Source organism: Centropristis striata, chromosome 13, assembly GCF_030273125.1.
Source record: "Centropristis striata isolate RG_2023a ecotype Rhode Island chromosome 13, C.striata_1.0, whole genome shotgun sequence".
NCBI classification, from domain to species: Eukaryota; Metazoa; Chordata; class Actinopteri; order Perciformes; family Serranidae; genus Centropristis; species Centropristis striata.
In genome coordinates, this window is record NC_081529.1 from 8129924 (window position 1) to 8144353 (window position 14430).

A 14430-nucleotide genomic window follows, 5' to 3' on the forward strand; every position below is an offset into this window, starting at 1 on the left:
CACTTTTTATAACCTGATTTCTTTTTCGATTGAACCTCATTTTCCCTTGTGCTTTTGAACATGTTTGGTTTGACTGATTTACCTTTTGCAAAAGAAAAACAATAGGCCTACTATATCATCAATCTCATGATACAGTTAGGCAAATTGCATATCCATAAATGTCGTTATGTGAATCAAAAACCTCTCTTTCTTGTCTTTGAAAATGAAACCAAACAATATATCAAGTCTATTAAGAAATCTACCAACATGAAAGCTATAAAAAACTTTAAATTTATGTTCACTTTACAATGTTTTTGTATGAAAGCTTGTCTCTGTATTGTTGAAACCATGTTGCTTTAATAAAGTTAAAAAAAAAAAAGTTAACAACACTTGCGATGCTTTTTCTCAACTCACATTTTCCTGCAACTGTTTTAAGGTAAAGTAAATTTAAATGTATCGAGAGTCAATTTCTAAATCAATGTGTAAATGTGCAGCGTACGGGACAATATGATAACAGTATGTTCAGCTTTAGTGTATGTATCAAACTAATTTTACCGTCTTTATCAACTGCACTGCAAAAAGGGGTGTCTAAAAACAAGATACAAACACTAAATCTGAGGGAAATAATCTTGCTGCATGGACAGATAATTTCACTTGACAAGATTTCTTGAATTAAGATAGTTAAATCTGGAAAAAAGGCATGTTGAACACTTAAAATAAGAAATTAACTCATAAAACAAGATAAATTATCTAACACTTCTAAATCTAGGTGTTTGTTGTTGTTGTTGTTGTTGTTGTTGTTGTTGTTTTTTATCTCGGTAAGAAACAAATAATTTGCAGTGTGTCTGTAGTCCTGCTGTAGGAGTCCAGAGAGTTTTGGTTTTTGGACAAGCTGCTTTTGGTGGTTTTGTCCCTCTTCTTAGTCGTTTTTAGTCTTGCTGTAGTTGCTGTGTATCTCTTTGTAGCCATTTTTACGTCTCTTTGTGGTTTTGCCCCACTTCAAGACATTGAGAGTTTCATTGTGGACTGTTTTTGGTGAATGTTTTTGCATCTTGCAGGTCTCTTTGGAGCCCTTCTGTGTCTTTTTGTAATGATTTCATGTTTCTTTTTGGTCATTTTTAGACCAATAGGCCCATTCAGTAATCTATCCATGCACAAGTGCAAAGGCATGGAATGTATTAAGACAAATAACATCAACTTCTTGGAATAAATACAGTATGAAAATAATGTTAACTGATATTTATCACTATAATTGTGCAGTGATTGTTCTTTATCTACAGACTGTTAATTTTATTTTCAAATTCAGGTTCTAAGATGTTGCCTGAAACTTGGGACAAGATCAAGCAGAGACTGTTGAGGAGGTCAAGGAACCATAGAGTTGCCTGTTTTGCTGGATCTATGAGAGATGGAGGCTGCAAAGACTGTTTGTCCTTGGTCACATCTAAAGGCTTGTTCACAAGGATTTCATCTTCAACTTCATTGTAAGGTAATTTCTTAATTTGCTTGTGCATGATTTAGATACTGAACCGATCTTGAAATGTTCTCTAAAGATCTCCAGTCACACACCTCGCCTGTCATTGTAAATATAATTGGGCTTGAGTTTGATTGTGAGTTAAATAATTACTGTCTGATAAACGGGTCAGCAGAGGAAACAGAGGGGACTGTAGAGATTTGTAATCATATTTTCTTTCATGATCTGTCATCATCTCTCTGTCTCCTTCTGTCTCTTCTCACCCTTTACTATAAATAACAACTTTAACAAAGATAGAACCAAACAATACATGGACTCTGCACTGTGGTCTTTGTTGGGGGAATGAATTGAAAGCAACTTATTCCCTGAAGAGAATAAAACTGCAGTCTCTTTTGATTATGAGCCTCCATTAGGCAAACAATGTAGTGTCCTGTCTTTTGTGAGCATGCAAAGTGAAATATAATGGATTTTATATTTCAATAAATATGATCATTTGGTCCATGGCATTCCTGATTACAGATACAGGGTAAAATATTTAGACGGAGACATATCTTTTGTGGAGATACATTGCAGTCTTTACCTTTTTGAAAGGTGCTTTTGACCACCTATCTTTGTGTGCTTCTAGCTTTGATTTGGACACTTTAGAGCGGCCATCTGTCACCATGGCAACACTGAGTTTAGCTGAGGGCAAAATGCAGAGGAAAGGATCAGTCTGTTTTTTTTCATTACAGACATGAACCAAAATTACTTTTAAAGGGATAGTACAGATTTTTTTTGAAGTGGGGTTTTATGAGGTACTTCCATAGTCAGTGTATATTACCCACAACCCATATTCCCCCCCCAAAAAGTTAGGGCTGTAAATGCTGTAAAACACAAGTCAAATTAAAAACGGAGATTGTATATTTACAAAACAAAGGCTGTTTGAACATAAAATCCATTGTCTTTTTTTATTTTATTTTTTACAGTTTTCAACTGAATATATGTCACAAGGGATTTGCAAATGACCACATTTTGTTTAAATTACTATTTAGACAAACTTTTTTGGATTTGGGGGGTTGAGCAGTCGATGGTGGTCAGCAAGCCCTTAATTTGAAACTTCTCCACAGATATACCCGCCTGCTTCTCTTAGATGGGGGTGTGCTGACCTCCGCCTACTTTACTAGGTAATACACGGATTATGGATAAGCACCTCTTATAACCCCACTTTGAATCTGAACCATCCCTTTTATGCTCGGTCTGATTTACGCACAGTATACAGTGTAAATGAACAAACAGTATTTTGTCAAACAGAAATGCTAAACACTGCTTTCAGAGAGAGGCAAAGCTCATTTCTTCACATTTGACTTATTGAACTGAACAATGAATTAGTCTATAAGTGGATTACAATAATATCATACAGTTTGTGTGACACTGAAGAACTGAAGCAATGAATTTGTCCGATGAGTGTAAAATATGAGGCATTGCACTGAAAATAGGTCACAGGTCATGAGAGTGGTTGGTCCAGCTCTATATCCCCAGTGTTTCTAGTTATTTGAACTTGTGTATTGATGATTGACTCTAGGGGGAGCCAGTCTCTTATCAGTTTCACACACCGGTTTGGTTCCTCGACATTTGTTGGAAGGCACCTCTCTCCCCCTCCTCCTCATCTCTCTCTCTCTTCCCCTCACTCTCTCTCTCTCTCTCACTCTCTCTCTCTCACACTCTTTCAATGAATACTAATGCAGCGAGTGGGCCCACCTCCCTTCCTCCCATCTTTTTGCAGGGATGGGCGGGAGAGGGGAGACAGAGCAATTCCAGCTCAGTATCCTTCCTCATGAGGCAGGCAGTGCTTGACTAGCAGCAGCCCCAATGCCTTTTTTTTCTCCCACTGAGCAATATTGGTGATACTGTGCGTTGCTGCTGCAACAATGTCTAACCTGTGTGAGTGGCACGTCATATCAGACCAGAGTTGAGAGAGAGGAAAAGGACATCTGTGCCTGCTTTTTGTCATCTGGATGGGAAGTCTTTTTTGGGAGGAGAGACAGAAGAAAGCAGAAGGCAGCCGGGGAAGGGGAACAACTGGCAACAGCCAATCCCCCCTTCCACATATAGACTGGAGACAACGGAGGCCACTGGAGTATTTGCTTTTATCTTTCGTTTTTTGTTCTTTTTTTTCCTCATCGCGCTGCTGGGAGGTGCTTTACCTTTTCATTTGCTTGCTCTCTCGGTCCTCTGTCTTCTCATCTATTTCGCCATTTACCTGGTCAACAATTTCTTCTATTTATGAGCCAGACAAGGAGGGAGAGAGAGAGAGGCAGAGAGACAGAGAAAAAGAGAAAGAGAAAGAGGAGGGGGATTTTTTTTGCCCCCTTTTATTCTCTTTTTTTTGTCATTCATTCTTCCTTTCCTCTCCATTGCTATCACTTCCAGCCTTTTCTATCCCTGTGCAGCCCACGCTCCCTCCTCCCTTCACCGCCTCCCTCCTCCTCCTCCTCCTGCCTCCCCTCCACTCCACTTACTGTCCACCCGTAACTTTGGCTACTTTTTGACTCCACCAGTGTTTTTAATTTCCTTACTTTAAAAACCTCTCATAGAGACATTTTAATTGGCTTGCTTGTATTTTCTATTTATGCCTTTTTCACTTTTGTACCTTTTCCTATTTCCTATTCCCCCCTTCTCTTTTTTCCTCCTACCATCCTATGCATCTTTTTTGGGCGATTCTTAATTCTAACCATAGGTAGGTCTATTTAGTGTTTAGTGTCTGTCTCAAAGTCTTTGTTCCTTTTTCTGTGTATGCAAGGTGTTTTGTGTGGGGTGCACGTATATTAAACACACCTTAACACGCACACATACATATTGACACGCACACACACACACACACACGCTCACTGGCCTACAGTCTAGCTATGGTATAACCATGGCTCCCCTCCCATCTGGCTCTCAGCTGATTGTTGCCTCATGCCATGTCATCCTCACGTCACTCTCCCCTTACATACTACAATCTGTGTTTTTCTGTCTTCCTTTTTGTTCTCGTCAAACCAAGATCACAGTGACTCATCAAGCAAGCACCTTCTCCAGCCGTCACGGACAGCCATATTTCGACTGCCTCATTTCTATGTTGTTGCACAAAAGTCTGTTCTTCCATTAAAGCGTCTGAAACACCCCCTTGGTCCCCCCTCCTCCTCCTCTTCCTCCTCCTCCTCTTCACATGTCCTTTTGTTTGCTGTCATGCACATTGAGAGAAATTCCACACTGGTCCTGTAGAGGAAATGTTATGAAACGGTGCGTTTAAGTTTCCTCACTTATCAGGTGAAGGTCAAACTGAGCAAAGGCCTAATTCATGAGCGACAATGCGCCGTTGTTTTAAAGCGCATTTGTAAGCCAGCGCTCGTCCGTTCTGTCGGGGTGTCATCTGTGTTTATACACTCCTTCTTTTTCTCTGCCCTCTTTTCCTCTCTCTCTCTCTCTCTCTCTCTCTCTCTCTCTCTCTCTCTCTTTCTCTCTCTCTCTCTCTCTCTGTCGCCAATCTTTCTGAACTGACTCTCATTCTCGCAGACAGACACACACAAGCACTCAAAGAGAATGGACTAAAAAAAAACTGGCTTTTATCATCCAGAGGATTTTTTCCCCTTTTTTTCCTCCACCATCATTTTTCACTCACTTTTTCTTCAAGCTTTAATCTCCTAAAACACCTTTTTTCCCTCCACATCTTCTTTCTTTTCTTCCATCACTTCCACCCTCTCACTTCCAACCTCTTAATTGATCCACTTATTGATTTATTGTTGTTCCATTTTGTCTTTTCATTTGGAAAAAATGTCCCGTCCTATCACTCACACGTCATTGACTTGCTTGCATCAGAGAGGAGTTGCTGTTTATTTTGCATTTTGGTGACGTAACTTTGCAATTCATCACCTCGACTACTTCCATTTATTGCAATTCAAGGGGGGCAGATTATTCATGATTAATCTTTTGCATTTTAGAAAAACAGAAGATAGGATGACTCGAAAGAATTAAGCTGACTGCAAAGCAACTGAATAATTTGGTGTGTGTGTGTGTGTGTGAGCTACAGATAGGCACAGCAATAGACAGATGCATAGCAAAGTGAAGCAAACCACACAACTCATTTCCTTGTCCATCTCCTTTGATTTATATTTCCACTTTTTTTTCCTGAAGGAGATTTAACGCCTCTCCTCTTCATTACCTGAAGATAATGGGAACTTTTGAGCAGCCGTCACCTTGATAAAGGCACTCTGGATATAGCTGTTTTCCTGTGGAATTACCCTTTAAATCCTGGATTTGATCCCAAAAGAAAAAAATAATTTACAATTATTAAAACTGTCCTAAATTCTGGACTCTTTTTTTTCCCACTTTTTTTTTGTAATGGACTGAAGCTGATTTCAATATTTCTTTTTCAACTATTGAATCTTAATGGGATTTCACTAACGCGGATTAAAGACTTGAGCAGCATCTTTGTCTATTAGTTGATGTAATAGCCATGATTCTTACAATTTCTCCAGCCGACAAAATCCGACAGTTAGTTAATATTTCTTAATGTTAAGGGTTAAATAGGTGAGTACGGTGCTTTGAATCCACACATGCTTTTGCTGTTGCATGTTTTGGATGATGATTAATTGATATAGATATTCATCTTAATAATTTTTTGTCATTAGGCCACTATTTTTGCATGTGTGTGTGGGTGTGCATACGCTCCCTGGATGTGTGTGTGCCCTGTAGATGGAATTTAAATGGATATTGGGGGATTATCAGAGATCAGTAATTTCCCTCACACTTCACCATTTATCCTTTTGTAGTTTTCCCCCCGTGAGCCTTTAATTCTCTTTGATAAAGTCACATGCATACACTGGGATCTGATAGCGTAAAAAAAATGTACTTCACATGTCGAAATGACTCTCCATACTCCATCTTTGGTTTTATACTTATTAGCCACTCTCCACCTGATGGAGTAGCCACTTCTGCCTATCAAATCATCTGTTCAGTGCTGCTCCACACTCTTATTTAAAGCTGAGGAGTGTGTGCGTGTGTCTGTGTGTCCATGAGAGGAATATATAGGCAGATCAATAAAGTAATTTACATGAAGAGACAGACTGCATTGCCCTTTTCTCAATGCAATTATTTTTATCTGCTGTTATTTCAAAGAAACACAAAGTGCTTCACAGCGGGGGAATGACAGTATATCTCCTAGTGGAGTGTGTTGGAATGAAGTCTATGTCTGCAGCAAAATGCTATTCACACCCACTCTCTCCTACACACACACACACTCACACACACACATACACATGCAGACACTTTGTCCATCTATCCATCATAGGTGCATCGACGATTGACCCCTTTTCTCTGATTAACTTTCCCATCATTTGGCTGACAGCAGTGTGGATTTATACACCGTGTGTGTGTATGTGTGTGTGCAGCACAGTCAAGGTTAAGGCTACGTACCTGCGAAACCCACCTGGGACCTGCTCTCATAACCCGGGACCATTACCCATTCAGCTCTGTGCTCTTGGCACACATGTGACCCCTGCAGCCTATCTACAGATGGGCACTTAAGCCCAGGTAGTGTGTCAAAGCTGTCACAGCTGCCACGCTGCAAAATGGACGTCTTGGGCGCCTCTGACACACGGCTCACCGCTGCCGCTCTACTGTAACAATCACATAAATAGTACATTTTTTATGAAAGGCTGAAACTCGCTTTTTTGCTGTGATATTGTTGACAATGTGGTAGAGGGAGGCAGAAGCAAAATGGACGGTGATGTGGAGGTTGTAGCTGGGAAACTGTACGTTACTGGGTGGTAGAGTGAGTAATTGCAGTCCAAATGAACATTTTCAAAGATGGATGTGGTTGATCATCACCTCCATGTAAACATAGCAGTGATTTGTTGGTGATTATGGCAGTACATGTAGCTTTTTGCCGTGTCTGGGTGGTGTTTCGGTTCATGAACGCTCTTGTCACTGATAAGAAAGAGATTTTTGGGATTTCTTCGAATTGGGAACGTGACTACTGCTAAACATTCCTGCCAAAAGTGACTGTATTAAATGTTTCACGCAGTTTGTTCTTTCATGTAATTCTAAGAGTTAAAGTGTACATCTCATTCTAAATGAATAATGTTTGTGTAAATATGGCCACCAAAATTTTATAGAACAATAAATCAGTTGTATTTGGTGACCAGTGCACAGCCACGTACAGTATTTCAAGCACCCTGTCAATTTTTAGTGTTGGAAATCTGCTCGATGCCAGAAGCTTACGTGGAAAAAAGAAGTCTGCCAAAAGTCTCCAAACAGAGCTTAAGAGATTTCATAGGCACCGTGTTTGCAGTCGTCATTGATAAACAGGCCAGGAGAGGAGACAGCAGGGGCTAAGGAGATTCATAATCCTATCCCCTCTTCCTACTGATTCTCTCTCTGTCTCTCCTTCTCCCCATGTGCTACCTAATGAGACGACAATACGACTCCTGCGTCTGGCTCTGAGCAGTGCATCTGCCTTAATGAAACCAGCAATAACACTCTGTTAGATATCTTATCTTCAACTAACTTCCACTCTGTGCCGGCAAAGGGATGGTTATGTTCTGAAGCAGTAGTTGGCTTTTTGGTCAGAGATAGCCCCACAGCCCTCTGATGAACTCTGAGCGTACCCCTCGAATCAAATCCCAACTCCGATTCATTATACAATATTGGTTTGAAATTTTCCATACACTCAATATTTAGGTTGATTTCAACTACAGCTAGCCTACGGGCAGTGAAGCAGAATGTTTTAACCGTTTATCTGTTACTTACAGCTAATTTTTTTTAATGCTTATCCATTACTTGGACTACAACTAATTATGTGAACTGTTAGTTTGTACTTTTAGCTAACTTTTAACGCTTATATTACTTTAAACTAATGATTAAAACCGCTTTTTACCTTAAGCTAGTTATTTGTATTGTCAGTTTGTACTTTTAGCTAACTCTTTCAATGCTTATTTTACTTTTAACTGACTATTTCAACCGTTTATTACTTTAAGCTGTTAGGATTGGTAAAAAGTAAGCAATTATTATTTGAACTGTTAGTTTGTACTTTTAGCTAACTCTATTAATGCTTATAATATTTTTAGCTAACTATTTCAACCGTTTACTTAAAGCTTATTATTTGCATTGTCTGTTTGTACTTTAAGCTAACCAGTTCAACACTTATATTACTTTAAACTAACTATTTCAACCGTTTGTACTCAAAACTAATTTTCTGAATTGTCAGTTTGTACCTTCAGCCGACTCTTTTAATGCTTAGAATTCTTTTAGCTAACTATTTCAACCATTTGTTACTTTAAGCTAATTATTTGAACTTTTTGTACTTTTAGCTGAGTGTTTTAATGCTCATAATACTTTGAGCTAATTATTTAAACCGTTTGTTACTTTAAGATAATTATTATCAGTTTGTACCTTTAGCTAACCATTCCAAGCCTTATATTACTTTTAACTAACTAGTTCAACTGTTTATCCATTACTTTTAACTAATAATTTCAACTGCATGTTTAAACAAACTGCACTCGCTTGCTAACTGGTTATAAAACACTGACTTGGTATGTAGATATATCCTTTTATTCAAATAATTATTAGAATTTTTTACCCCCCCCAACCCTAAAACATTAGATGATTTGAACATAAAAGTGTGGTAGGAGTTGAAACCCAACACCTCAGATTCACATTTCTGTGTGTCTGCATGAGGAGCTCGTCCATCATCTTGTTAAATGAGGGAAGCTCCATCTAAAGCTCGTAACTTTTTCCAGTGTGTGTCTGAATCCTGTTCAACCATTAGAGAGCGAGCAGGGAGCCTATGTGGGGCGACTTAAAAAGTACATCTCGATTTTATTGGCAGCATATTCACTTCAAGCGAGCGGAATATGGGTCATGATCTGATATAAAAAGGCTATTCAATAATTCATCGGAGCTGATTAGGAGGACTTGTATCGACTCAGACACTGTCCATGAGAAGGGATGGGAGTACACAGAGTGTACAGAAAAGCAACATTTAGGCCCCTTTGTGGGATTAGTAGAAGCTAAAGCTAGAACAGCCTGGGCGTTTCAAGTGAGCAGCGTAGGCCTTCTTTGATGTTTTAATCTACTGTACCCTTCTGTTTCATGTGTCGACCGTGAAGTGGTGCATGTACATGTGACGAGTCTGTGATTACATGTTTGTGTGTACATGTTTGTGTGAGTTTGTGTGAGGGCCCATCAATCTATTAAATATGAAAAGTACAATCTGTTACCCCGCAGAGACTGGTTTATTATTCATCAACATATTTCAATTAATCATTAATTTACCTAAAGTATGGCCCACACTCAGTTTAGACACTCATATTATGGACTCTTGTGGGGGGGAGGGTGTTCATGGTATGTGAGTTATGTCTAATCTGGATTAATAGAAGCTATTTATTATTCTTCTGATCTACAGTAGTTGGGCGGTTTTTGGGGATGAAGGCAGAGACAATTTAGTACTACAGTACATTTGGAGGAAATGTATTATTTATTAAACTGGGCTGGATTCTCCTCAAATCAGACTGTTTTATCCCCTGCACACACACACACACACACACACACACACACACACACACGCACACACACATACATACACACAGAGTTCACTAAAGGGAGATGTGAGACGCATTTAAACAAATTAAGGAGAGAGCTGCATTGTTTTTATAGAGCAGAAATAGCCTTCACAGTGGATTTGGATTGTAAACAATAATACAGAAAGCTGTATTCAGATTGCATTTTAAATTCCCCTCATTTAATCTTAACTTATTAATTCTAAGGGGAGCAGGTCAGAGGTTGCATGCCGTGCCAAAGCACACTAAGGTTTTATTATTAGAGTCTAACTGACTGCGCCCTGCTTGTAACCCTCTGTCCTCCCTGTTCCCTTTGCAATAACAGACTGGCGGACGTCAGAAAAACAAGCGACGCCAAACATCTCTTCGGAGGAGCGAAGGGGAGAACAGAAGTGAAGCTGCTCCTGTGGAGTACAATTACCTCGAAATTGCTGCTTTACCCTCTTGACCCGTCGAGGATTTTACCTAAAACTGCTGTGAGTTCCCTCGGCCGCCAACTCCTTGTTCGCAATCAACACTGAAAGGATTATGATGTGGAGGAGAGATAAATGCTCAGCAATGTCCCCCTCACTTTTTTTTAATCCCACCTCTCCATTCACGAACATCTGTATTTGATTCACCAAACCCCACACAGCTAATGAGGTGTCCTGGTGGAGAGGTGTTCTTCAATTAATCACCAAGACCTAAACCCATTTATATTAGTTAGTGCAGCCGGTTAGAGCAAATAAACCTGTTGGTGGAGCGACACCTGGAAATGATACTTTTCAGGAAGATTTCTACTTTGTTCCATTGTGTTTAACATTTTTAATTTTGTTGTGCACCTTTTTATAAAACACATAGATGCAAAAAAGGATGTAAACATGTAGACCTGTACCGATTCGTCAACTAATCAATTAGTAATATTACTAAACTATTTGGAAAAATATTCAAACTATTTGGATAACTGACTAATAATCAAAGTCAATTTTATGCAAAAATGGCAGAAAATGCTGTTTTCAGACTCTCAAATATGAAGATTTCCTGCTTTTCTCTATTTTATATCATATTAACCTGAATATGTTTGGACTTTGGACTGAAAAATTAAGACAACAAGACATCACCTTGGACTTTGAGAAACTGGAATGGACCTTTTTTGTCTATTATTTTTACATATTCTGGCATTTTATTGATTGATTACTCATTTAATTGTAAAAAAAAAAAAATGCAGATCATTCAAAAATGAAAAATATTTATTAATTGCAGCCTATAAACATGTAATAGTAGAAACACAGAATACAAACTATGAACCTGAAAATGATATATAATATATGTCCCCATTAAAGTGAGGCTTTTTTCAGCTCATTTGATTAATGACTGCACAGTTAGAGAGATTAACTGTTATGACAGGAACTCAAAATCACGAAATTCAAACATACATTAGCTGCTAACAATCAATAATCATGTTGTCTTTTCCCTTGTGTTGGTTGTAGTTGAGCCTCCCTCAGTCTGAGGCTATGAGAGGGAGAGAGGAGTCCCAGGCCGCACCATCATGCTACTTCTGAGACGCTGGGATGAGACTTTGGCTGGCAAAACACAAGGTAAGACAGTATTGATGCATGAGGCATCTCTACAACTCGAGCTGTTCTTAGTTTTCTCGCGTTGTCCCTGTAGAGAACCGCTGTCTTATCTCACCCGTGTGTGTTTGTGCGTCTGCAGCTTCTCTAAGTGTTCGCCTTTGCTAAAGCTCAGTGATGGATGGTCTAAAACTTCTAAAGGCTTTTTTTTTTTTTTTTTTTGCTTTGTATCACACGCCAGGTTTGCTTAAGGGTCAGGATAATGGTTCAAGGTGGAGCCTACAGATGAATGGTTTAATCCCGGGTTTTTAGCACAGTGTGCACTTTGATCAGTAGCATGCGTCAGCGCGTGGACGTTCAACCCGACCTATCGACTATCGGCTTAATTTGCATGGCTCTACAGCCATTGATCAGGCAATTAAGGGATTTGTTGAATGAGATTTTTGTGTCAGGAGCGTGTGACCATTTGGACGTGTTCTATTGTACCGTGCTAAGGAGCGAGAGAAACGGCACGTGTTAAGATACGAGAAGACATAACTCCTTCACCGTCCCAGGACCACATTACACAGAGCAAATGTATCTGCTACAAGAGCCCATGAGAGGTCATTATCATATCAGCTCCTTCATCGTTTCCTCATACATTCATCTCCTCGCTTCTTAGCCTTTTTTTTAATTGCTCTTAAGCTGCACCACCTTTCTTCATCCCCCCTCTCTCTCTCTCTTCCTCTCTCTCTCCCCGTCTCTCTACCTCTCTCTCCCTCCTTCTCTCCCTCTTTCTGTCCTCCCTCTCTCCCCCCCTCTCCTCTCTCTCTCTCTCTCTCTCTCTCCATCCTTCTCACCCTCTCTCTCCCTCCTTTTCTCTCTCTCTACCTCTCTCTTCCCCCTCTCTGTCCTCTCGCTCTCTCTCTCTCTCCCTCCTTCTCTCTCTCTCTCTCTTTCTCTCTCCCTCTCTCTCTATCTACCTCTCTCCTCTCGCTCTCTCTCCCTCTCTATCTACCTCTCCCCCCCCTCTCTCTCCCCTCTCTCTACCTCTCTGTCTCTCTCTTTTTCTTTCTTTCTCTCTCTCCCTCTCTCTGTCCTCCCTCTTTCCCCCTCTCTCTCCCCTCTCTCTCTCTCTCTCTCTCTCTCTTTCTTTCTCTCTCTCCCGCTCTCCCTCTCTCTCTCTGTCCTCCCTCTCTCCCCCCCCTCTCTCCCTCCTTCTCTCTCTCCCTCCCTCTCTCTCCCTCTCTCCCCCTCTATATCTATCACCTTTTCTTTTCCTCCCTTCCCATTCACTATTAATCAGCCGTGACGTTTAAGAGACTGAGCCTCTGTGCTGTGTGAGGAGCAAGATTGAGAAACTACATTTCTTCTTGTTTTTTTCTGCTTTTGATGGGAGACACTGGTGGTTGTATTATGTGGAGGTGATGCACTGCGCGCACACACATTTCACACTTACTCCTATTACTTTAAAGCCGCTGCCTTGGCCATCAGCAGCAGCAGCAGCAGAGCGACAGTGCAGCTCCGTAATGAAGTGCCTGAGCCTCGGCCCTCCGTCGTTAGCTGAAAGTCACACAGCTGCCTGGGCTAAGGCTGACGCTGCACATTGCCGACTGTCGCCCTACGTCATAAAACATTACCATATAGATGAATTAACAGTGGTGGCGCTGGGTGAATGTCATTAACAGCACCGTCTTTCTTTGAAAAAAAAAAAATCTTACAGTTACAGATTATTCATCTGTTATGCTTATTATTCAAGTCCAGCAAGCTTCCTGCTCTTACATAAACTGTTTAGAAAGGCTGGAATAATGGTTAAAATTAGGACATATTAGAATAATAATGTCTCATGAGTTATTTAAAAGCTTTATCTCCAGCCCTTGTGTACCCTAACCTAAATGGGATATTGGCCTCTCATTATATCACCGCCACTCTGTGCCATTAATTAAGTGCAGCATGGCTCATTTTTCAGTCAAATCCAATTAACAACAGACTCTTATTTAGGAGCCCACGTCATCCTTCATATCCAATGCACAAAATCGGTACTACACTGAGACTACGATCTTTGATGTGTGAAATAAAGTGTGAAATATTTTCGGATCACCTTCCTCCTTCCTGCCGACGTACAGAATGTAACTAACGGCAGATTTCTGTATTGAAGCGTAACAGTGAGATAAATGAGCACCTCTTGGGTATATCTGTCTTCCTCCTATAGTGTTCTTTTTTAGTCTGTTGTTGCATTCTTCTGCTGAATCGGCCAGGATGTTTTGTGCTTATTTTGGGAGAATATTCATAACTGACATTCTTCTTTTCATGCCTTTTTTTCTGGGAAAGGTGTGGAAAGAGAGTTTTTTTTTTCTTTTTTCCTTCGACTGTGTATTTCTAAATTAGAGCAAATTCAAGAGTCGGGGAGTAAGGAGGCTTTTGATGAGAAAAGGACAGGAGAGGAAGTGTTTTGGTGGTTGTTTCTGGGGACGTGGAGTCGAGGATAGAAGAGTTTTTTAGCAGGAAGACAATGACTTGTGATGTGCCTGTGCTGCTGTCTATTCTGTTTTGTCACCATATGTAAAATAACACAGCAGCGTGTGGGCATATCTCATTAATTCAATAACTCAGTCGTATTCAAAGAAACTTTTCAGGCACGGCAAACTCGCCCCGGCACGTTTCTCTTTGTAATGGATTCCAATCATATTGTTACACCTAGGCTTCACTGATGTTCAATTATCTTGTAATTGAATAAACTTGTAAGCCACAGCAGCAAGGTGAATGTAAGTCTCTGGTGAGTTATTTGTCTCAGAGTAATGCTATCATTTAATATTAATTGAATTTGGACCGTGAGATCACGTGTTTCACTTTGACCTGAAAACGCAGCTAA

The 14430-nt window shown here is 40.1% G+C and overlaps 1 protein-coding gene across 4 annotated transcripts in view; it reads left to right on the top strand.

The window, feature by feature from the left end:
* The first annotated feature begins 3216 nt into the window (after positions 1 to 3216).
* The window catches only part of grin2ba (glutamate receptor, ionotropic, N-methyl D-aspartate 2B, genome duplicate a), a 184192-nt gene continuing 172978 nt past the window's right edge, over positions 3217 to 14430 (top strand). Inside the window, exons 1-4 of one of the 4 annotated variants that reach the window (XM_059347242.1) lie at positions 3217 to 4166; positions 5603 to 5998; positions 10352 to 10502; positions 11496 to 11603. In XM_059347242.1, the coding sequence (XP_059203225.1) occupies positions 11577 to 11603 (27 nt within the window). In that variant the 5' untranslated portion in view covers positions 3217 to 4166; positions 5603 to 5998; positions 10352 to 10502; positions 11496 to 11576. The remainder of the gene's footprint in view (positions 4167 to 5602; positions 5999 to 10351; positions 10503 to 11495; positions 11604 to 14430) is intronic. The other 3 variants (XM_059347241.1, XM_059347243.1, XM_059347244.1) reach the window with 3 other exon arrangements.